Source organism: Ctenocephalides felis, unplaced genomic scaffold (genome assembly GCF_003426905.1).
Source record: "Ctenocephalides felis isolate EL2017-DRISC unplaced genomic scaffold, ASM342690v1 CF-g0.4_SCAFFOLD_03571, whole genome shotgun sequence".
Taxonomy (NCBI): domain Eukaryota; kingdom Metazoa; phylum Arthropoda; class Insecta; order Siphonaptera; family Pulicidae; genus Ctenocephalides; species Ctenocephalides felis.
The window spans coordinates 36,574,426-36,598,968 of NW_020539725.1; the positions used below are offsets into that span (position 1 = coordinate 36,574,426).

Below are 24,543 nucleotides of genomic sequence, written 5' to 3' on the forward strand. Positions count from 1 at the left end.
AATTTCCTTTATCTTATTTTGATTAGCGTTTCACGAAATGCTTACAAAAAATTATGGACATATATTCATAAAGATTACAATAGTTATTTTCGATATGTGTTTTTTTCATTATTCATTGTGTCGGCTCCCTGTTAATTAGTGGTTAGAGCCACTTTATACTTGTTTATCTATGGTTGGAGTTACGAATTTAAATCAGAAAATCCGGGTTTCATTCTTTCCTCCGACAGCTTGATGTCGAGCCGTAGTGATATCCGTTTTTACTTAGAAATATAGATAGCAATATGTTTCCAAGTGAAAATAGCACTTACTTTGCAGCAGCATTCCAATTGGAAAGGCGACTGTGGGTTTATCTTCTAATAGCATCCAATAATAAAAAGAACAGGTTAAGACTATAATAAGATTGCCTACTAATAACAACTTTTTTAGTAATAAGCAGTGTCCCATAGCTAAGAACGTGTGATAATATATAAATAATTTACAAAAATTATTTCATTATATTTAAAACTAATTTATATTGTATTTCAGCCGGACCTCATAATGCTAGGCCCATAACTTTAAAACCCGATAGACAATGAGTCGGGGCTTTCCTTCGCAGGAACTAGATACCGTGGTTGAAGAAAAGTCAGATCCGGAGCAAACACAGGTGAATATAATTTTATAAATCAATTTCATTAGCCGTTTCAACCGACAGTAAATACAAAAAACCATATCTTTTCTGATCTAAATAACAATTTATTAGTGCGGTTAATAGAGTTTCTACTGTACTTATGAATTTATAGTTGTTTTTTAATCAGCTCTTCTGTCAATAAAGGGTTCAACACACGATATGTTACGTGAAAAATATGAACGGCGTTAAACCAAATTAAATCGTATATAAGCTAGGCCAATATGTAGAAAAACTGTTGATAATTATCTCCATTGTATATTAATATTTCTTTAACGTTGAGATATTTCAGGTTGAGTTAATGACGCCAGATACAGATACGAACGGAACCGACACAATGGGAAGAGAGCTAGCCGAAAATCACCCGCCACACGCGCTTATACATGGAGGACCTAGTGTTAGTATACCATGGATAAACATGTAGTATACTAAACAAAAACTATTTATCTCAACTAGAAGAAGAATTATCAATACTAAACCTACCAAGGCCGGTCAAAATGACCGTTTCAATTGTCAAACTGTATTAACTTAGACATTTTTAAACGTTAAAATACCAATATCAAACTATATGACAATTCTTAGAACATACTATTATTTTTTTTACACTTTGATTTTAATTATTTTTTTATTTTTCCGAAAAAAAATTGTTATCTGGCCTAACTACCGCGGTCGGTCATTTGACCGCTGAAAAATAATGTTATTTGTGATGTCGATTTCATCGAATCAAAACCAAAAAAATTTAGAATGATGTTCTGGACGACATCTGAGGTCAATAGTAAATAAACTATAAGTGGGTTTCCTTATTTGGGAAATGACAAGAGAAGAGATTGTTCAATTCTTCAATTGGATAGTTCATTGTTCTAAAACAAATAAATTCATTCACTGTATAAATCAAATTTCATTACCATCTCAGTAAAAAAGAAATCGGTATAAAAGAAAACCGAAAAAATGCTTGTCCGAAGTTTCAAAATGGTTTCAAACATTATTCTCAAATTTTCCTAACCAATGTTTATTTCGTTTGATTGATTTTTCGAAGGACCAATGATATTTAAAACACTTTAATTGTGATATTTTGCGTTTATTTTAAAATTAACTACAAATTGTATTTGTATGTGCAATGTTTTCAAAGTTTTATTTCATTGTATTGATTGATTTAATTTTATGATGATTTTTGATTTGATTGCTTTTGTTTCTATATCAATATATGGCATGCTTTGATTTTGGCGTGAACATACTCCTTACTAGGGAATGCAATACCGGTATACCGAATTACCGGTAAACCGCCCGATTTTTTGGCAGTATTTATTCCAAAAATACCGGTATTTTCAGTATTTTTACATAAGCGTTATTTGATACATAATACCTTAAAGTTTAAATTTCTCGGAACAAATTTATCTTTAAATTCCATAATCGCATAAACAGCTATATCTTCAAGTGATTCTATAAGATAAACAAATGTCAAATATTATCTCAACTCGTCATTAAACTGAATATTTATTGCTTTCCAAAGGGCTTCATATCGTGTTACAATAAATAGAATTGGACTGATAGATAATGATGTTTGTTTCATCTTTTGTAAAAATGTAACGGTTTTTTAAGTGATATTTGCGCCAAAATATTTTATATCATATAGATTACCTCTGCGTAATCTTTATTATTTTTTAACTTTATACATAATAATTATGATAATTACTAAATATTTTTGCTTCTTATTACAATTATAAAATATTATTCTTCGAAAACGTTTCGAGGTTTGAAAATACTATAGAAGCATCATATTGTTTTAAATAACAATACTCAACAATTATAGTAACTTATTATTTATCTCGACAAAGAATACGATCTTGAATTAGTGTAGCGAAATTATTTTTTTAAATATTGGAGAGTATGCTAGTTTAACACATCGGATATAGACAATTCAGTTTATTATAATAATGTAATATGATTTTTTATGAGTTTTTGGCCTTTCTTGCTCATAAGTTTGTTTTTGGTGAAAAGTACTCAGTATACTCGATAGTGATAATGTATTAAGCAATTGCATATACTTTTGTTAAATTATTATTTAAAATAATAAACTTATTGTTTTTTTTTATTGTTTACGTGAATATAGTTGTAGTTGTATATACATTTTTTTATATTTGTACTAGTAACTTTCAATTTTGTTTACGTTTGGTTAAGATAATAAAAATACCAGTAACTTACCGGTATTCCGGTTTTTAAATGAAAAATTACCGAAATACCGGTATTGAAATTTTCCATCGGTATTGCATTCTCTAGTAAGGATACTTTAGCATTTACCCGACTTTATTCTTACACACTATTTTTTGTGTAATACCAATTTTTTAAAATTTTTATTTATAACTATAGAGGCTATGTTATATAATAAATTATAGTAATATATTAAATCGCAAGTTCAAAAACTTTATCTGTAATTCTAGGTATCGGGCGAGAGACCACCATTATGGAGTTCGCTGACACATATGCATGCACTCCATGAGGCTTTACCTTTGAGTTGACCCGAAACATCAGTTTCATAATGTCTAATAACTTTTATTTTTAAGATTACCTAAAAATTGCGCATTAAATACAACTTAAATGATAATTACTATAAGTTACACTACGAGAAGTTAAAAAGAATATTATTCCTTCTCAGTGGAGGTGATGTCGAAAACTTCGTATAAGTGAAACTAAAGTGAAACAAGTTTTAAAAGAAAATCAATTAACTAAATTTACGTAAAATCGTTTCGTAATTATTGATTGGATATTTATTAAATAATTTAATAAATTAATATTAAAGTTGTTCCATTAAATGATTATTAGTAGATTTTTATTGTTACTAGCTGTTGGTTTCTCAACTGCAAATATAATATATTTAATAAATTTTATTATGCGCTTTGCGCTGAACCTATTTGTTTGGGGAAAAAGATATTCTCAAAATGATCGAATGAATCGAAATTTATATACATTGAAAGATCGATTATAGCTGTACAAATAAATGAGATTTGTTTTTTCATTTGCTTTGGTTTTATGAGTACTAGTATCAAAATTAATGATAAAGAACTTTAGTCAAGATGGTATTTGATGAGAATTTGAATTTCTTATTTGTGATGGTATTTTTTGCATAATTATACCATAAAACTGTGACCAATAATTTTCGTAATTGTTACTAAAAATTGAGAATTTCTTTTTCTTCAAATTAATGCTATTGCATTACGAACTTTGTATATAAAAAATATAGTTTAGAAATGAAATATTCTACAAATAATAAAGATTTATAATAATAATTTAAATTTATAAAATCTCATGCTTATATGACTTATGAATTCTATTCCATTTATGTTTAATAAAGGTATTTTCTTAAAAACATCTTAATGTAGCGTCATTATGTTACTTCATAATCTTGTTTTTATTTTGAAGCTCTTAATATAGGGTCCAATAGACGGTAATTTTGCACATATGCTGTTTTGCTCTGAACGAAGTAGCGTTTATTAAATACCAGTTCTAGTAAAAAGTTCCAAGCATTTTCTTTTAGTTGTCGAACTATCATATTACCTGACAATGAGTATAAAAGGTGTTGCATTAATCTTTCAAAAAATTATCAAAATTTTAAACAACTTCCGTTTGAAACTCGCCCTTTCTCTCTGGTAACACATTTGAGAAAATATCATATCAAATAAATGAGTAGATGGTTTGAACGACCGAAGAAAAGCTAAGAACTTTTTACTTGAACCGTTATATATATATATATATATAATATTTAATTATACTGAATATATATTATTTTATACGTTACACAGGTTCAACTAAAATTATCAACAAAAATTGAATATAAATCGCAAATAATTTAGCCAATGTAAATGACCAAAATGTAAATATTTATAGATAAATTCAAGACTAATAGAATAAAAATACATTCTTTATAATTTTTTTCTTATAATATTTTGGAATGCATGAGATTCAATTTATTCACAGCCAGATAAATTGTCAATGATGACCGGATTAAATTCACTATCAAAGTGAAGCACATTTTTTATAATTAGGACATGTATTTGGTTTAAATAATCTATACTTATAATATTGTGCTAACAATTTCACAGAATTTAGCAATAATATTAACTCCAGAAACCACCCCTATTTACTGAAAACATCACATTAAGATGACGAACGGAAAAAATATTTTTAATGGTATTGCAAGCATTTAGGAGTTATTTTAGTTTCTATGATTTTTTAGTATTTTATCGTTAAAGTATTTGTAAATACATGTTAACAAATAACTAAAAACAATTGCTAGAAAAAGATCTAGTGACTAGATCATTTTGAACTTTATGAATAGTTAATTAGCTCGATTTCAAACCCATAATTTGCATGTTATACAAAGTTAAAAACAATAATAAAACATTTTTAACTTTCCGTAGGGTAAGTTATTGTAATGGGGCGAAAATCGAAATTGAAAATTTTTACATTTCTCGATGTTTTGAAGGTTTCTGAACATTTTGGCATACCTCAGAAAAAATGGATGTGAGCGTGTGTGTATGTATATATGGATAAAATTTTCAGTCATGTTTTCGGGCGCACGGATCGACCGATTTGAATGGTTCAAAAAACATTCGATTTCTATTGATAGAGAGATGTGCTGATTAGTTTTCGGCATAGGCAGGTCCAGCAGTTACGGAGATAAAAAGCAAAGGGTGCAGAAAATAGAAATCGAGTTTTTGAGAGAACGGAGCATCCGATTTGAATGATCTAAAAAACATTCAATTAGCAATTATTGGGAAAAGTGTTTATTAGTTTTTCGCAAAGGCAGGAGAACTAAACGTCCGATTTAAATGATTCAAAGAACTTTCTGCTTGTCTTAACAAAATAATTGATCTTGGAAAAAAAATTTTTGTTTAAACTTTTTTTTTTTCAAAAAAAAAATTTTTGTATATCGAAAATAATTCAGATTTTATTTTTAATTCTGACTATACTTCTAATATACTGAAAAATAGAGTTTACGTAAGTAGTTGGGGTCAATCTATCCAAAATGCCTATATACACACATAATGCTAATTTATTATTAAAATCTTATGAATTAGTTGATTCGTTTTGATATTAACCCATTATTGACTGTTTGAGGTACAAGTACATGACTAAAATTACTTGCCGCAAGCGTGAACTATTTGTTTTCAAACTATGTAAAAAGTTAAAATAACTGGTAGGGTGTATGGCATCGTGCCTCAAGGCAAATTGCTGGAACTTCCCGTACCGTAACGAAATGTTCGAGGAATTTTGAATGTTTTCAAATAGATTATTATAAATACCGTAATACTGCCTAATATTTATAAGAATTATATAAACTGAATTACAAAGTTTTTTTTTTTTTTTTTTTTTTTTTATTAAAATGGCCTCGTTTTATCCAAACATTTTAGCCAATATCCATTGAATACATATTATAAAATACAATACTATACATTACAAAATATTTCTTCTGTATGAATATACAAAAACAAGAACCATTATTAATAACATATCTTCATTAACTTGATTTCTATAAGTCACTACAATTTTATATTGCACTCATTCATGAAATCCAGCAACACTCTATATATTCCTATATTACTCTCACTAATAATGTGTCTTGCATTTACTGGAAATTGTACTTTTAGCTGTTGTAGTCTTTTATATAATTTCTTCCGTTCATTTTTATATAATTTGCAATTCCAAAATATGTGGTCCAATGTGTCTAATATGATACTACAAGCACAAAATGGGTCTTCTTTGATACCGATTCTGAATAGATGACTGTTACTCCTTGTGTGTGATAGCCTTAGTCTACAGATTGTTGTTATTTCTCTCCTATTCCATTTAATATTTTGAAACCATGTCCTTCTCGATACCTTCGGGTTACACGGTTGGTAAAGTCTTCCTTTCAAACGTGAGTCTTGATCGAATACCTTTTGCCATTGAGACATTCCATTTTTTGTAACAATTCCTTTAAGGTCTACTGCAGGAATTTTATTTACAATCGAGGGTGTGCTATGTGCATCTTTGGCCAGCCCATCCGCGATCTCATTTCCGATGATATTCGCATGTCCTCTTATCCATATTAATTCGATATTATGCTTCTTTTTAATTAAATCTTCTATCTTTCTAATACTGTCGAAAATTAGTGGATTGCCAAAATATTTAGGTATATTTAAAGCATGTAAAGCAGATTTACTATCTGACAAAATTATAACTTTTTCCAATTTATGTTTCCTGATTAGGTCTAATGCTCTATTAATGGCCATCACTTCCGCCGTGAATATTGTAGCCCAATCGGGCATTTTAATTTGAAGTTGTTTGTTTTGACTTGGGATCCAAACTGCGCATCCAACCCCATTATCTGTCTTTGAACCGTCGGTATATATTTGAATAAAATTTTTCCATCTTGAATGCATTAAGTTGTTCAGTTTCAGATTTATTAATTTCTTGTCTATCTTCTTTTCATTATCGAAATCATCTGATAAATGTATGTACTTTTTAGGTAACGTGCCTTTCCAAGACATAGTGAAGTATGTTAATCTATTATTTACCATCATTTCTTCTTCTAGTGGTTTAAGTGTATGGAACCCAGCAATTAAAGGTGGTATTGGTTTTTTGTACCAGAATCTATTTTCAAAATGCAGAACTGCAAGTGGCTCTAAACAGTTGTGTATCCATGCATGATCATAATTAAATTTTTTAATCAAAAACCTATTAGTTATAACCTGTCTTCTTATCTCTAAAGGAGCTTCTGCAGCTTCAGCCAACAGCGAATTTGTAGGTGTCGACTTCAGTGCTCCCAAGCATATTCTTAACGCTGCATATTGTATTCTATTTAGTCTATCCATTATCCCTTTAAAACTTCCTCCATAAATTTGACATCCGGGGTCTAATAACGGCTTTGTAAAACGAGAGACAGATATTGGGATGTGCACCCCAAGTGGTGCCAGTTACTCGTTTTAGGATATTCATTCCTTTTTCACATTTAGCTAACATTTCATTAACGTGTTTGTTAAAGGATAATTTTGTATCCAATATCATTCCTAAAATTTTGATGTTCTCCAATATTTTAATTTGAATCGAGTCTATATTTATACTGATGTAATTTCTTGGGAGCCTATGCCTAGTGAATAGAATGCATTTAGATTTTTGAGGTTCAAGTGTGAGTTTATTGTCCCGCATCCATTCTAAATCTTTTCTTAAAGAGCTGTTCATTTCATCACTACATTCCTGTAATGATCGCGAAGAAATATACATGACTAAATCATCTGCATATTGTAATTTTTTCACTTTTGTCCCTTCTGTCTCTATGAAATCCGACGTATAGATGTTAAATAATATTGGACTTAAAATCGAGCCTTGAGGGATACCATTAAAAGTTATTCTTGGACCTATAAGTCGATTCTGGTTTCTAACATAAATCTTTCTATCGGATAGAAGTGACATAATAGTGCTAGTAATTGTGTTTGGAATATTTATTTTTGTTAATTTATTTTTGAGTATTTGGTGATCTACATGATCATAGGCTTTTTCAACATCTGTCGTAACTAATAGAACATATTTGTTTTCTGTCAACGCGCCATATAGATCCACAAGGAGTTCGCTGAGTAAATCAATCGTGCCTTTTCCTCTCCTGAAACCGAATTGATATTTATTTAATATTGTATTCTTTTCTATATGCCATTCTAATCTCTTTTCTAGAATACTTTCAAATATTTTTGAAAGGCAAGGTAGTAACATTATTGGTCTATAAGACTTATAATCACTAGGATCTTTTTGTGGCTTTAGTATGGGAACTAATACCGCTCTTTTCCACTCTTCTGGAATCCAGTTCGAAAGCAATATATAATTGAACATCTCAATTATTAGGTTTTTTAATGCTTTAGGGCTTCTGTTAATCATGATATATGTTATGTTGTCGAATCCCGGAGAGCTGTCTTTTTTCTCCTTTAGCGCCAGTTCAAGTTCCTCATATTTGATGCGTCCATTAATTTCTTCGTGTTCATTGTCATCAATCCAGTCTTCCGGCCGCTCTTGATTAAATAGGGCAGGTCCAGGAACAAAATCGGGAGTATGGGTCTTAAGAATTGCCTCGTAAAAGTCATCGTTCATTTGATGATGTTGGTTCTGTCTATTATTTTTATTATTCAATTTTTTGATAGTGTTCCAAATTTTGTTAATATTTGTATTCATATTGAACGAATTTATTAACTCACGCCATTTTTCTCTTTTCTTTGTTTTAAACAGTCGTTTAGTTTGTGCTATTACTTTTTGTAGACTCAGGTAATTTTCGTAGTTAAATTCATTTCTTAGTTTCTTAAAGGCTTCGTTTCTTCTTCTTGTTTGGATCTCACAGTCATTGTCCCACCATATTGCCGGTTTAAAGGTATCCGATACTTTATATTGTTTAATGTGTTTTGCTGCCGCTTTATTTATGGTATCTTGGATAAACTTATATTTTTCTTCGCAGTTCGAAGGAATTGTTGAGGTCTCCAGAATATCTTCAATCTCTGATCCATATTTTTCCCAATTTGCTTGTTTAGTGTTCCATTTTCTACCGGGATACCAACGCATCCTTGTATTAAATTTGAAATGCAACTTTATTATAATTGGTAAATGGTCAGAACCAACATTTTCAGGAATTACACTCCAATGAATCCTGTCATGAATAGATGTCGAGCAAAAGGATAGATCAATGGCGGAAGATTTTTTCTTAATAGTCTGTATAGTCGTATGAGTTCCATCATTCAAGACAACTAAGTTAAGACTATCTACAATATCATACATTATAGCGCCTCCACTGTCTATTATTTCGTTTCCCCATGCTATATGTTTACTATTGAAATCTCCGGTGACGATTAGTCTAACTGGAATTTGTTCAATAAGATTTCGGATTAAATATAAATCCTTTGTGGCTTGAGGTGAGCAATATATGGATACCACGCAAAATGGGGTAGTCGATTTAATTATAACAGCAGTCATTTGGATATCCCGGTTGTTCTGAGAATGTTTGAATTCCTCACAGATAATACTGTTTCTGATCAGTATGGCTGAGCCACCATAACCATCGTGTCTGTCACTTCGAAATATTTTATAATCTTTGAAGTTAAATTTTTGTCCTTGTTTCAGCCAAGTTTCTGTTAGAGCAGCAATATGAATTTTCTTATGGTACATCAGGCTTTCTATGCTTTCTTTGTTTGCTAGTAATGACCTACAATTTAGTTGAAGTATATTAAAATTGTCCATGTTTGTTTATTGGTTTATAATTTGCAGATGCTATCTAAAGGGAGTCTTCTATATCTTCTACCTTCCGTTAGAATTATCCTCACATCCTTTGTTATGTACTTGACTTACATTACTTATGCCTTTATCTGTTTTATTAGCCTGGTTTAAATATTTACCAATGGTGTGGATATCGTATTTCAGATTATATATAATTTCCTCTAATTCTTTGCAATCTTTGTTTCTCTCAGATTCTATTTTTTCCCTTAACTTCATTGCCAGTTCTATGAAGTGATTTAGTTGTCTTTTATTTTCTTCAATCTTATTCGTTTTATTGCTGTCCATGACATCGAGTTCCTGGGTTTTCTTTTGAGATACTTGTTCTTTATTACTTCGGCCGATATGTCTCAAGTATTCTGATCGGCGTTTTTCTATAATATTTCTTGGTTTTTTAATTACCATTAATCTGTCTTTTTCGATATTTAATTCTTGTTCTTCTAATGTATTTAATATCTCATATTTATTATTATAGTTGTTCATAATTATATTACTCCTTAGTTTTGGGAATGATGAGTTATATTCCAGATTGTATGGGTTGCTTTTAACTGCATCCACATATCGATTCTTCTGAATCATCCTTTTTGCTTCTAAATATGATATATTGTGAAGAGCCATTATTTCTTTTATTTCCTTATTTAGTTTAAAGAATTTACATTCTTTGTTATTTGCCTGGTGCTTTTCTCGACATAAAGTACACTCAAACTCTGTGGCGATATGACATTGTTCGTGGGAATGTTCAGCTGCACAATTTTTACATCTTATTTTGCTCTTACAATTCATTTTTATATGTCCAAACCGCCAGCAATTATGACATTGTATCACTGATTGAATATATGGACTAACAGGACATCTAACAGAATACATTGATATAACTTCTGGCAAGTAGTTTCCTCTGAATACCAGTTTAACCGCTTGACTTTTTAGATTTTGCTTATCTACATTTCTTTTTTTAATACATTTGATGTCTACTACTTCAATATCTGATCTGATCACTTCCTTAATTTCCTGCTCATCCATGTCCGGATCAACATTGAAAATAATTCCGCTTCTATATAATTTGTGTTTCGGAATATACGTTCTTATTTTGAATTTTTCAAGAATTTTTTCTTTTATTAGTTTATTTGCATACGTGTAATTTTTAAATAATAATTTGATTTTATTTTTTCCAATTTTTGTTATATTTATGATATTTTTACTTATGTTTGGTTCTTGTTTGAATAACATTCTTCCCAATGCTAGATTGTGAAATCTTCCAATGTTATTGTCAATTGCTTCGGCAAATATTGTATATGGTCCTTCATCATTCGAATTATAAAAGTTATTTTCTTCATTATTTGTAATGGTTTCTTCTTCTATCATTTCGCTCCAACTTTTGTTATTTACACTCGCATCACAACTTGGGGTTTCTTTATTTTTAATATTATTTAACACTAACACTTCACCATCCTTTGTTTCGATTTTTACAATATTTTTAATTAATTCTTCCGATATATTGAACTTCTTTTTATTCGAATTACGTTTGAATTTTTTATCTGATTTATATTTAATATCTTTATTCTTATCCAAATTTGTGATATTTATCTTAGCTATATTTTTCGAACTGCTCGGATTATTAGCTGAATTTTGCACTTCATTACCTCCGTTATTAGGTTGCTCGTAATCACATTCGTAAAACTCTGACTTATCACTATTCATTTCATCATCAATATAAATTTCCTCATCGTTAATAATATTCATCGACTTGACTATTTGACTACCTGTCTCGATTTCCGAGCTGTTAATCCTCTTATCTATACCTGTCGAAACCGGTAATCCACCCGGTTCGAATGGTTTATAATCCATTGAACTGCCTTCAATATTTCAATCACTCAGGTATATAACACTAGTTTTATTTACCTTTAAACGATCCGCACTCCTCGGTGTCCTAGTCGGAACTGGAATTACAAAGTTAAATTTATATATTTAAAGTATATATGTGAGCTTTATTACTTTAGCCACAATTAATTAATAAATTAATCTGAATTATTTTCGATATACATTTTTTTTAGAAAATAAAATAAGTTTGTTTCCAAAAGCAATTGTTTTGTCAACACAAGCTGAAAGTTTTTCGAATCATTCCAATCGGATGCTTAGTTCTCTCAAAAACTGCATTTTTTGTACATTTAACTCTGTATCTTCAAAATGGCTAGACTTGCCTTCACCAAAAACTAATCACCACTTCTCCCAATCATTACAAATTGAATGTTTTTTGGATCATTCAAATCGGATGCTTCGTTCTCTCAAAAACTCTATTTATATTTTCTGCACTATTTGCTGCGTATCTCCATAACGGCACCCTATCAATAGAAATCGAATGTTTTTTGAATCATTCAAATTGGTTGATCCGTGCGCCCGAAAACGTGGACAAAAAATTGTGGACACACAAAACACACTCACATCCATTTTTTCTGAGATATGCTAAAATGTTCAGAAAAATTTTTGATTTCGATTTTCGGTCCGTTACTGATAATTGACCCTACGGGAAGTTAATGAAATAATTATCAATTAAAAGAAACAACGTGGGTCACCACATGTAAAACGGTTTCAGCCATAGATAAATAAGCATGGTTTCAGCCGTTTCGGCATTTGAAACTATATAAACCTAACTTCGTTGCTTAGATAGCAACTGTCAAGATCTAATTTTATTATGCAACTTGAAATTTTTGTTACGTTGGTATGGGCACAAAATTGCAGTAAGTCGATCATGGCCGCTAAGAAACTTCAAACTCGAAGTATTAGGTCATGATGTATTCAAAAGTAATGTTTTCAAAATTTTTGTCTATTAAGTTTATTAACGAATAATTTATTTCCCCAAAGTTACTTTATAAAAACTTACAAATGCTTAAACAATTGCAAATGGGCTTGCATGCGTTTTATGTTGTGGCATCAAAAGTATGGACATGTTTGTGTTTTATGTTTAAAAAACAAGTAAGAGCAGTAAGTATTATAATAATATTAAATTTTTGTTTACGACATTTACGTGATAAAAATGTTATAAAGGCGTATTGTTCATTTTGATATAGGGTTTGACATATCTCCTTGTATGTGATTGTTTATGTAACGGAAGATACTGCAGCTATTTCTAAAAACATATAAAAATATCTTAAAGGTAAATTATATGTTAATATTTTGCTTATTTTGTAAAACGGTAAACGAATTAATTATGTTGTTTATAACACTATCGATTACATGCACTATGTTTACAATATGCAATGCAAGTTTCTTGCTTTATTATAAATTTATTGTATACTTGATCATTAAACAGATTAATCTTGTGAAAATATTAAATTTATGTTAATTAAGATTTGTTCTTCGAGTTAGTTAATCAACTCATTGTTTTATTTGCACTAAGGATAAATCAAAGCTGCTTTATTTAATTTGTCAATTATTCTAGTTAAATGAAATTATTGGGTTTTATGGAAAGAAATAGGTTTAAGTTTATGGTTTTAACTAGATATACTAATAACTATCTAGTTATTAAATATATATTATACCCAATAACTAATTCATGTAGTTTTTCTATTAGTATATTTTAAAAGTTTTGACTACAGTTCACCAAAAATTGACAAATTTTGTTAATATTGTCTCTAAATTTCATAAGATGTCAAATACTTCGATTAAAACATAAAATGATTTACAGTGGGTTCAACATCAGCCCGTGAAATATCAACTGTATCCATTATCGCCAATATCGAGACATAGGTTAAGTAAGTATATTTTTACTTCTAACATTCTTGTTATTTAAAAAAAATTATTGCTTTTCTTCATCTTGTTGGTCATAACTTGATCTAGATACATTGATTTTTCTTTCATTTTATTTATAATATTTAAGATACATTAGTTAAGTTATTGGTTCTGGTTACATCTATTTTCGGATAAGATTGCCCTCTTATCATAATGTAGATAAAATAAATTTGTAGAGGTTTCAAATGTTAGAGAATCTTTGGTAATAAAATAAGTATGCACGTTGCTTAAATGTGTTGAAAATCGTGCGCTCATCAACTTTATCTCTACAAACTTATTTTATTAAAATAGGTGAAAGTACCACTTTATCTGAAAATAGAATCTATTTATGTGAATGTGTTTGTGTATAGCTTCAAAATTCTTGCAAGAATTATCTTTAAACCATTCTTTGTCTTTTAATCCTTATTCCCTACATGATTCCTGTCACATGTCTTTCAGATTTTCTACCAAGAAAGACATTAGTTTTAGATTTAGATGAAACGTTAGTGCATGCATATGTGGTGAAAGATCATTCAACAAAATCAAAATCCAAAATCCTGAGAAAAAAATCACCTGGTAATTTTGAACAAATGTAATAGAAATTGAAAAATATATCAAGAATTATCTGTCTCTATTGATATTTTTATTTTTATTCTGATTAATTTTTGTAGAGTATTCAAATAAGTTTTCATTTAATTTTAAAATATACATAAATATAAAATATATATAAATTTATAATTATTTATTTAAAGTCAGAATAATAACTATTCAAACTATTAATCATATACAATTAATTCATGCATATTGATTGGTATTATTACATATTATTACATGTTACATATATCAGTTATTTATAGTATAAAAAGAAATATATTACTGATAATTGGACTATTTTATCATTATAAGGTATTGTGAAACGTAAAACACTAGTATTGGATTTGGATGAAACCTTAATACATTCTCATCATGATGCAATGCAAAGATCATCTGTAAAACCTGGGACACCTCCTGATTTCATATTAAAAGTTACAATAGACAAGCATCCTGTGCGATTTTTTGTTCACAAAAGGCCTCATGTAGATTTTTTTTTAGATATTGTAAGTATTATTAGCAATTGATGTTATTTGTGTATGATATATATAAATATAAATTTATATACATATATATATATATATATATATATATATATATATATATTTTCACCCTCCAGTTCAAGATTTTTTGCAAAAACATACTCAAACAATTTTTTATTCTGCTGTTGAAGTTGTAATGTGTTAATACTGTCACATAGAGATTTTGTGGTTTTGCAGTGTTCTGTATTATCATAGCAGTGTTTTTATTTTAGGTTTCACAATGGTATGATCTTGTAGTTTTTACTGCCAGTATGGAAATCTACGGTGCTGCAGTGGCGGACAAATTAGATAACGGACGTGGCATCTTACGCAGGCGCTATTATAGACAACATTGCACACCAGATCTCGGTTCTTATACTAAAGATCTTTCAGCTATATGTGCTGATTTGAACAGAGTTTTTATTCTTGATAATTCTCCTGGAGCTTATAGAGGTTATCCAGGTATAAACTTTTTTTTTATTTAGCATATTAATAATGTGATATCTTTAAACTAACAGATAAAATTCAGATTGAATTATATTATTATATATTAATATTATAACTTCTTAATCAATATGCAGCCCAATGAAAGTTTTGTTTATTATCTTTTAAAATTAAGCTTTCATAACATTATTACCCTTATTTATTATTTTTACCTTATATAAGTTTATAACATGATGAATTGAAAAATATATCTGAGTAAAACACTCAGATCATTTTTATTAATTAAAATATATATGGCAAATAGTATGGTTTATTTGTTACAGAAGCATTTTATTTTAAACAACATTAATTTTAGGAATACAATGCATTTAAAATCACTTTTTATTATTAATGATATAAATTTTATAGGACTGTCTTTTATTTTAGATAATGCTATACCAATTAAATCATGGTTTTCTGATCCAATGGATACAGCTTTATTATCCTTGTTACCAGTATTAGATGCATTACGATTTACACAAGATGTGAGATCTGTTCTGTCCAGAAATCTGCATCTTCACAGATTATGGTAGCAGGTAAGATTTGAAAATTTTGTATTCTATGATGTATTTTATGTCTACTAGTGAAAACACTATGACCAGTACTTAAATTATACAATTTCTTTTAGGACTGAATAAATTCTATGAAGTAGGCTCATTATAAATTAAATACAAAGGATACATTTCTTTATATTACAAACTGTAAATAACAATTTCTACTCATATTAAATCATAGTTCAAAAAACTGCAAAAGCTATAAAAAGTAAAAATGTATGAAAATCTGATGAATGAATTGAATTATGAATGGGTTCATAAGCATATTTTTAAGGAATGGTATATCTATCTTATAAATAGAGGTACCAAATTTCAAACCAATTTTAGGTGATTTGATGTACTTAATATTTGTTTTATTGTTCCGCAAAAGAAATTGAATAACGCAAACGCATACATGGATATATATATATATATATATATATATACATCCATGAATGCAATGAATATATATATATATATATATATATATATATATATTCATTGCAAATTGCGTTACTGTGTATTATACACAGCAGTACATTAATGTTCAGATATTTTAAAGGTATATTATCAATAATAAGTCATAAGACATTTGATTGTTGATATTTTATATAATATTATTTATGAAGCTCTTGTTTTAGTTGTGAAATAATGCCTAAGGTTGTAAAAAGATTATGCTTGTCTGGTATCAATTTTCCGTACATTAGTAAAGATGAAAGATAGATTATTTTACTTATAAGCTAAATTTACCAAAGAATCAAATGTATATGTATACTGTACATATGTATGTATATGTATACTTTGCATATTATTACAGAATGATATCCTTCTATTGCCAATAAATTTAAAGTAATTGTGAATATTAATTTTTTATATTAAATTTTTGAATATTCTAGATAAAATTGCTCTCTTTTTGCTATTAATGCTCATAATGTTTCATGATTTATACACAAAATTATAATGGTCATAGAAGGATTGGTGATATTTTATTGTTCAAAATTTTACACTTTTAATCAATAAATTGTGATAATTAAAACCTCCCATAACTTAGTTATAATATTTTGGCAAAAGATTTAATATTATAAAATCTTTATAGTTATTTCTACTTTTCTAATATGAGATGTTATTGCGAGAAGTTCTTGAGTATTTGATTGTACATATATTGAAAATCTAAATGTTCTTTTATTTTTAATATTTGTTGATTCTTGTTGCGTTTTCGGTCAACTGTTGCCACAATTTTTTTCTTCTTACAAATAGATTGATAAAAATGATCTCAAACGTTTTTGAACATGTTCCAACCTTCTTTGTGGGAGAAATTAATCAAGGAGGATAAAGAGAATAATTTCGATAATAAAAAGTATAGTTTACTATTTTTGTATCAATCATTTTAGTATCAATAACATTTTTCAAAACAATAGGACCTTTTTTTTAAAAAAATTTTTAATTACGCTCTTAAATGAAGATCTTAAAACGAATAAATTGATTTCTAAAAAAAAAATGTGGTTTTAAAGTACAGAGATCAAAATTGTATTGAAACACGTGAACAAATTGTTTAATTATTACATTAAGAGTTATTTCTTATTGTAAAAATGTACATAGATTGTATATAAATAAATAAAAAATTTAAATGAAAGCTATAGTTATTAATTCAAGGCATACAACATTCATGTGTATACATCAATTTATTCTAAAATAAGTTCACTACATTGAGTACAAAAACAAATAAGTTAATCTAATATTATAAATAAAAATATCTTTAAATAACATAATCAAAATATGTATTCATTCCATCAATAAGTTCATTACATCCACTACCAAACATTTTACATTATTTCTTCAAAGATAATTTCAAGTAAAAGAGTGGTACTTAACATTAAATATTGAATACGACCTGTGACCTTTGGGATCTTGATTTTTGATAACTTGATTCAGTTCAGGATATTGAATCATTCATTTGAACTCATGATCTGGAATATTTTTTTTTTAAATATACCAACGTACAGAAATATAATTCATATTTAAACATGTTTTATTTGCATATGTGCTGTGCATGTTACGGAGTTGAAATCTTAAGTATATAGTGCATTGTGTTTTTGTTGCAAGCCATTGATAAGAGATTGAAAACAGATCAAAAAGTGACAAAACGTCATCGAAGATGTTATGTAATTTAGATATTTTAAAATGGTTATTGTATTATATTGAACAAATTTATATATTTTCATAAAGAATTTTTTCAAAAGTACAACATTCATCCTCAGTTCAAATCATTTATAAGGTTGTATCAAATGAAAAACAATTTATGATATCTAAATGAAAATAAGGGATATATAAGATGTTTTAACATTTTGCTTCAACTTTTTATTTATGGATTTTTGAAAACCAGAGTTAGATAAAAATTAAACTAATATATGTTTCTTTTTCAGATAGAGTGAGACTGTAATTTTGTGATATATATATATATATATATATATATATATATATATATAATAATGACTATAGTGTAAAAAAGATTTAGATGCTTGGTTTGCAAACACTAAATTTCTGTCTAATTTTAGGAATGATTGGTTTTTAAAATAGCATCATCAACACCAGACAGTCTACATTACTCAATAAATTTTATCTAAATTTTGTTGTTATTCTTACATAATTTCGAGACTGCTATCACTGTTTTTGGTTACAACATCGGTTTCGCTTGATCCAGAACCTGAACCGCTATCTAACAAATCTTCAGCCTTATGGCAATCATTATCATTAGCAATATCATGATCAGTGTGCGTTTGCTGAGCTGATGTTAATTGCCATGCAGGTATAGATGGGGGCACAACAGTAGAAATAGAAGGAAACTGTTTCCTGTACACATTATATACATATATAAGACTTTTAATTATTTATTTCCCACATTGAAAAAATACTATGGATCCATAAAAATCCATAACTCCTTTGAAAAATTTGAAAAATAAACAATTGAGAACACAAATTGTTCTTGTGTTTAATAACAGAAAAGTGTGTTATTGGATTTATCATTTTGTACATTTGATGGAATCACAAAGTTTTTGTAATGTGGAATTTAATACAGAAAATCTATGTTAATTATTGAAAGAATGAATTAACAAAAAAGAGAACAATAGGCAACAATTATATGTACTTTATTTTAGCCTTCATGTTTTTTGGCATGAATTTTATTACATTTTTTTAAATATTAAACTTCTATAACAAAAATTAGTCATATATAATTACCTGCTCAATAATAAACTTTTTAATGAACCAATCTCAGATTTAATATCTATTATCTGTTGATTAAAGGTATAGTTATCTGGTTGGCTAATTTTCGATACATCTAATTTAATTTGTGATACGTTTTCTTTCATTTCTTTTATATTATTATGCACAACTTCTGCCAGTTCATTAATATTTTCTTCCACAGTTTTACGCTTTTTGGGACTTTTTACAAATAAGTATGGCTCAATAAACCTCTAAAAAGAAATTTAAATATCAAGATTGTTTAGTAAAAATATGCATTGTTTTTCGATAATACTTTATTTGAGTATTAGGAGAAAATTATTCATATTATCACATATTTTTAATAAATAATAAAGTTGAAATTTTTAAATTATAGATTTTTTATTATTTGTAACAGAAATTGATTTAATAAAGTTGTTTCTTAAAAATCTATTTAATACCTTATAAAGCATGTAAATTGCATATGCTAAACTACCAAACAAAGCCAGGCTGCCTAAAATATCTCTAATTTTTGACAACCTTGATTGTCCTGCTGAAATTGTAGTAATTGGTGATGGATTTGGTGGAATTGTTGGTAATATATTAAAAGCTCCAGCTCTTTCACAAGCAGCTTGGATTTCATCTTCTGAAAGACCTTTAGACCTCAGAAATTGCTGTTTCTGGGTTATGGCACTTCTTTGAACATTAGGGTTTTGTAAAAATTTTACTGCTGTTTGGACCTTATAATTATAAAAATTAAATAAAATTTTGATAAATAAAAATTAGTTGATCTAAAACAAATATTTACAATATCTTCTCTTATTTCTGTGACCGTTACTTCTTTTTGCTCTTCTTGTGTCATTTTAATAAAATCATCTGATGTTTTCCTGATTTAACAATTAGTACTGATTGTTACACATATATCATTAATAAGTGTTTGTTTTATGAAATTAAGACATATATTTTAAAAACGACATTTATTGCTACAGCTCTAAACGCTGACAACTTTTCTGACATATCTCTGCTGTCATCTGTAAGGGCAAGGTTCAAGTGTTCAAGTGTTAGTGCAATAACATTCCTTAAACGTAAAAATATTGTTATACTGAGTGAGAACAGTGTTAAATTTTGTTACTTACATTTATAGTAATTTAGTTATATATTTAAAATAGTTTTTTTTTAAACCAAAGTTGTAAATACAATATTATATTTATCGGTTTATACAAAAAAGTGCATATACTGCTGAAAGTAAAACTCTACCTAGTAAAATTCATTTTGATTATTTTTTGCAAAAATTGTATGGTCTCGAATTTTCCTTTATCGCAACACTTTCTTATGGCAAATGGAAATACCTGAGAAACCAGAGCCTTCAGACTGCTGCAATTCAGGATGCAATCCATGCATTCTTGACATTTATGAAAGGAAATTGAATGAATATAACGCGCGTAAAACTAAAATAAATGCAAATCCGATACTGAACAATAATATTCTGAAATTAACAGCATATACAACATTTAAATTAATATCAGCGGAGCCTATAACATCTTGTGTAAATTTGTATACTTTTGAGCATCCTGATCCGAATGCTAATGATGTGATAAAATTTATTCCAGGACAGTACTTTATCTTGAAAGGAAATTTCGATAATGGCGAAGCAATTAAGTTAAGCAGACCTTATACACCACTAATTTGCACTTATAACAATTTAAAACTTATACGAAATGCTCAAGCAGCTAATGAATTATTTTTTCAAATTGCAGTCAAAATGCTGCCTGATGGAGAGATGAGCCAATATCTCAAATCTTTGAAGTTAGGAGACATTACATTATGGCGTGGTCCATATGGGGATTTTAATTACAAAAAACTAAAACTACAATATAAATTTTCTACTTTAGTTTGCTTTACCCAAGGTATAGGTATTGCTCCAATATTTTGCATTATAGATAGCATATTAGCAGATGAAATAGATGAAACAATCATATCTCTAAATTGCTGTTTTAGAGATATTGAATCAATAATATTTAGAAAGGAAATTCAAGATTTCAATCAATTTTGGAATTTTAAGAGCAGCATATTTTTAGCTTCCCAAGAGAAATGTGATTGTATTGATATATGCAAATGTACTTATTATAGTGAGACAATATATAAACGCAGAATGCAAACTCATGACATTGAAAATATTCTAAAAGACAAAAACTTATCTGAGTGTTATTTTTTAATTTGTGGAAATCAAACATACTGTGAAATTATAGAAAGTACTTTATTAAATTCACAAATAATTAAACATAAAATACATGTATTTTAATCATTTCTCAACTAGTGGACAAGAGATAATCTGAAATAAACAAAAAAATATAATATGAAAATCAGCTTTGATTATTTTAAATGTAATTTATAATATTATATTCCATTTTAACCTTTTCACAATTCGGGCAAACTCCTTGTATGACTTCTGATGTTGTTATTCGATTAGCCATAGGTCTCAACCAGTCATAAAGGCATGAGGCATGAAAATAGCTACTGCATTTATTATTCTCACAAATAACCATGGCTAATTTAGAATTATCTATATTCGAAAAACATATGCAACATTCCCCATCACTTATTAATACTAAATCATTTGTTGGTTGATTTAAGGATTCAGCAACACTTTTTCTGCTTGGAAAATACATTAAATCTATAATACAAATAAGATCTTTAAGTGATTCCACTTTTTAACCATGTAATAAATGTGTATCTAATAGATAATACGTTTTGAAAATATTCAAATAGTTTTGCATAGACCTTCAAGACTTTATCCTTCTGCATTATTTTTGAAGAATCAAATATATATACTATAATGGCTGACACGGTTTCTGTTCTTTTAACTGATTCATATTTTCTTTTACAAAAAAAAGTTATATGCTGAATAAAAGCACATATAGCTACTACTTAGCTATGACTAGTAGTAGTGAATGGGTTAAACTCTGTAGCATTCATCGTCACAGCATGTTTTCTACATGCTGTCCCACCATGAAAATAATGCAAGTGGGGTAAGTGAAATATGCATTTCAATAAACCATGCGCTTTGTTAAAGTAGTTTTACACAAATTATTAAAAATACTAAGTTTAAAAATAAGAGTTCATATTAAACAACAAACTTTTTTCTCTGCTTTGTGTGTTTAAATTAGACAGAAATTAAGTTCTTCAGAATCATTAGTGTTCTGAAGTTGATATTTTTTTAAATTACCTAAGATGGTTAGCAAATTGCGAAATAAATTTACTTCATTTTTCCAATTTTTTAAATTACGGGTAATAGTATTTGTAAACTTGTCTACTTGTTCATTAGGTCCAATAAATGTTAGTTTTGGTATTCCCCCATAAGACCAAGGAGATAATTGTACATATAGTGATACATTATCATCTGCAAATATTAAAAGAAATTATAATTCAGAAATGTTTCTCATAAATATATATATATATATATATATATATATATATATATATGCAGGATTCTGTATTTATCAGCTCCTTTTTTTTGATATTTTTATAAGATTATTGACCAATTATTTGGAATTTAAATTCATTTACCCAATAATATTTGTCTATGAGTATCTCTTGTTGATGGTTGTGAAGGATCAATAATATAGCATACTAAGTCTATTTCGTCTAAGTCAGCATAGAATCTTTCCAATACTTTCAAATTATGAATAAATATTTTAAACAAAACACATAAAGATCCATCAGTTTTAATTTCTTTGCAAACTTCATTCTTTACAAAATCTGGTAAACTGTGCTGTTTAAGGACATAAGCTTGTCCCCCTCTTTCAATTAATAAATAATGATTATCATGTCTAATAAGAACTTCATTCATTTGAGAATTAATCTGAATGTTTACATCATAATTTCGAATCAAAATTTCACACTCTCTTATAAAATCTAAATTGATGCCAATATTATCCTGCTGGCATTTTGGCAATATTGGTGTCAATTTTCTTTCCAATTGCAGCAAAAATTCATATAAACTTTTAGAATTATTGAACTTATAACTTTCTATATTTTGCAAAACATTTTGATTATATACTTCTAATGAGATATTATCCAAATTTGGATAATTAGGTACGTTTAAATCAACAAAAAATTCTTCATCCTAAAATAACAAGCATGAATATAAGATCAATAATTATATTTATGGTTTTATGTAAACTTTTACATTAGTGATAATAAATCCACCATATTTAGTACAACTTTTGTTTTTCGGTAATAAATATGGAAACCTCTGCAACAAACTTATTTGATCCATATTCTTTAGGTATATGAATTAATTAATTTTAAGCGTTTTAAATTTTTTAGCATAACCAAGATTTATCTGCATCCATATAATTAGAAACATAAGCTTAATTGTTAAAATACGACATTTAAATCTGACTTTGTTTTCTTTTCATGTTTTTGACATACATACGCCTAAACTTCGCCAAATTTTAGCATTCATGTTTCGTTCATTCAAAATTCGTACAAAGGTACCAACCGAAACAATTATTTTTAACCGAAGTTTAAAAAAGTTCTTTCGATAGAATATTATGTTATGAAAAATTAATAAAAATATCGGCAACGAAACTTGTAAGCTTGAATTCATAAATCATTAACTATTATGGTTTTATTCAATAATACTATTAACTTTTCAACTCGAGTTTTAGACTATTAATTTCATGCATTTCCATCCTTTTTAAATCATTAAACACTACTTATCAATATAATATAAGATTATCTAGTATATTTTTGTTATTATTGTATTATTATAAATACGATTCAATACGATCGTAATACCAAATTTAGTTTCAAATACCCAATTACTAAAATTCATTAATTTTCATTTCAAATTCTGCGCCATTAATTTGAATGCCAAAAGCAGCGCTCTCGCCTCTGAGCGGAGGAACCTTTAAGTATCCCTTCTAAACGTAAAAATCGGGAGAAAGAAACCGAGAAACGTCTTTGTCTTTTAATTCATAACCTCATATCTGACAATAGCCTAAAAACGTGCATGGTGTTTAGTGAAATTTTGCTTTGAAACAACATTTTATTTATTCACAAATATGCAGGATTTTAATAATTCGCAATAGTATTTGACTAAACTAAACATTTTCTGCAATGGAATTAAATATTGTAGCTATTCCTACTAACACACATAAAAAGTTCAATAAAAAGGTACAATATATTTCTTAAAAACACCATATATTCAATTAGTTATTTAGTATTATTAATTATTTTTTCAGCAGAAAAGTCTCTATTAATAATAAAAGGAAGGTTCAAACTCGACCAAATGATTTTTCCTTTACATTCAATAAAACTGATAAGGTTAGTGCTACTGTGGCTGGTATTAAAAAACTAGGGCGTATGTAATTAAAACTAATAAAAAATCATTAATTACTAATGAAATACTAAACAATGAAGATATTAAACCAGTAAAAATTGTCAAACATTCAGCACATTAAAAGTAATAAAAAAAAAA

At 28.0% G+C, this 24,543-nt stretch overlaps 5 protein-coding genes across 7 annotated transcripts; 2 read left to right on the forward strand and 3 right to left on the reverse strand.

Moving 5' to 3' along the window:
• Nucleotides 1-3,098: 3,098 nt before the first annotated feature.
• On the reverse strand, nucleotides 3,099-7,515 carry LOC113385987. Its single transcript, XM_026623803.1, has 2 exons — nucleotides 6,541-7,515; nucleotides 3,099-3,230 (listed from the first exon to the last, which is right to left on the reverse strand). The coding sequence occupies exons 1-2, from the start codon at nucleotides 7,513-7,515 to the stop codon at nucleotides 3,099-3,101; spliced, it is 1,107 nt and encodes a 368-aa protein (XP_026479588.1).
• Nucleotides 7,516-12,676: 5,161 nt separating this feature from the next.
• LOC113384979 (CTD nuclear envelope phosphatase 1 homolog) lies at nucleotides 12,677-16,116 on the forward strand. 2 transcript variants are annotated; one of them, XM_026622768.1, is made up of 6 exons: nucleotides 12,677-12,916; nucleotides 13,629-13,695; nucleotides 14,618-14,808; nucleotides 15,057-15,285; nucleotides 15,694-15,842; nucleotides 15,935-16,116. In XM_026622768.1, the coding sequence occupies exons 1-5, from the start codon at nucleotides 12,827-12,829 to the stop codon at nucleotides 15,837-15,839; spliced, it is 723 nt and encodes a 240-aa protein (XP_026478553.1). In that variant the 5' UTR covers nucleotides 12,677-12,826; the 3' UTR covers nucleotides 15,840-15,842; nucleotides 15,935-16,116. The 2 variants fall into 2 exon arrangements, with proteins under 2 accessions (XP_026478553.1, XP_026478552.1); XM_026622767.1 differs by having other exon boundaries at nucleotides 12,677-12,925; nucleotides 15,935-16,101.
• A 1,585-nt stretch (nucleotides 16,117-17,701) lies between these two features.
• LOC113384714 (peroxisomal membrane protein PEX14) lies at nucleotides 17,702-20,089 on the reverse strand. Of its 2 annotated transcripts, XM_026622475.1 has the most exons (5): nucleotides 19,867-20,089; nucleotides 19,520-19,798; nucleotides 19,077-19,312; nucleotides 18,483-18,689; nucleotides 17,702-17,806 (listed from the first exon to the last, which is right to left on the reverse strand). In XM_026622475.1, exons 1-5 carry the CDS (start codon nucleotides 19,918-19,920, stop codon nucleotides 17,800-17,802), a joined length of 783 nt encoding a protein of 260 aa, XP_026478260.1. In that variant the 5' UTR covers nucleotides 19,921-20,089; the 3' UTR covers nucleotides 17,702-17,799. The 2 variants fall into 2 exon arrangements, with proteins under 2 accessions (XP_026478260.1, XP_026478261.1); XM_026622476.1 differs by lacking the exon at nucleotides 17,702-17,806 and having other exon boundaries at nucleotides 18,479-18,689.
• Nucleotides 20,090-20,330: 241 nt separating this feature from the next.
• LOC113385988 (NADH-cytochrome b5 reductase-like) lies at nucleotides 20,331-21,360 on the forward strand. Its single transcript, XM_026623804.1, has one exon. It carries the CDS (start codon nucleotides 20,398-20,400, stop codon nucleotides 21,358-21,360), a length of 963 nt encoding a protein of 320 aa, XP_026479589.1. The 5' UTR covers nucleotides 20,331-20,397.
• LOC113385989 (E3 ubiquitin-protein ligase FANCL-like) lies at nucleotides 21,226-23,337 on the reverse strand. The gene is made up of 5 exons (XM_026623805.1): nucleotides 23,248-23,337; nucleotides 22,626-23,184; nucleotides 22,285-22,458; nucleotides 21,473-21,732; nucleotides 21,226-21,390 (listed from the first exon to the last, which is right to left on the reverse strand). Exons 1-5 carry the CDS (start codon nucleotides 23,335-23,337, stop codon nucleotides 21,361-21,363), a joined length of 1,113 nt encoding a protein of 370 aa, XP_026479590.1. The 3' UTR covers nucleotides 21,226-21,360.
• Nucleotides 23,338-24,543: the final 1,206 nt, after the last annotated feature.

Excerpts from the sequence above, each read along its gene's own strand:
- LOC113385987 (XM_026623803.1), bottom strand. The coding sequence starts at position 7,515 with ATGGATAGACTAAATAGAATACAATATGCAGCGTTAAGAATATGCTTG. Across the intron at positions 3,231-6,540 it reads ACCAACCGTGTAACCCGAAG|GTAATCTTAAAAATAAAAGT; the intron begins GTATCGAGAAGG and ends CGCAATTTTTAG.
- LOC113384979 (XM_026622767.1), top strand. The coding sequence starts at position 12,827 with ATGCTTAAACAATTGCAAATGGGCTTGCATGCGTTTTATGTTGTGGCA. Across the intron at positions 12,926-13,628 it reads TTAAAAAACAAGTAAGAGCA|TGGGTTCAACATCAGCCCGT; the intron begins GTAAGTATTATA and ends AATGATTTACAG. Across the intron at positions 13,696-14,617 it reads AATATCGAGACATAGGTTAA|GTATTGTGAAACGTAAAACA; the intron begins GTAAGTATATTT and ends TATCATTATAAG.
- LOC113384714 (XM_026622475.1), bottom strand. The coding sequence starts at position 19,920 with ATGACACAAGAAGAGCAAAAAGAAGTAACGGTCACAGAAATAAGAGAA. Across the intron at positions 19,799-19,866 it reads CAGAAATAAGAGAAGATATT|GTCCAAACAGCAGTAAAATT; the intron begins GTAAATATTTGT and ends TATAATTATAAG. Across the intron at positions 19,313-19,519 it reads CAATTTACATGCTTTATAAG|AGGTTTATTGAGCCATACTT; the intron begins GTATTAAATAGA and ends ATTTCTTTTTAG.
- LOC113385988 (XM_026623804.1), top strand. The coding sequence starts at position 20,398 with ATGGAAATACCTGAGAAACCAGAGCCTTCAGACTGCTGCAATTCAGGA.
- LOC113385989 (XM_026623805.1), bottom strand. The coding sequence starts at position 23,337 with ATGGATCAAATAAGTTTGTTGCAGAGGTTTCCATATTTATTACCGAAA. Across the intron at positions 23,185-23,247 it reads GTGGATTTATTATCACTAAT|GATGAAGAATTTTTTGTTGA; the intron begins GTAAAAGTTTAC and ends TTGTTATTTTAG. Across the intron at positions 21,733-22,284 it reads CAATTTGCTAACCATCTTAG|ATTTAATGTATTTTCCAAGC; the intron begins GTAATTTAAAAA and ends TTTGTATTATAG.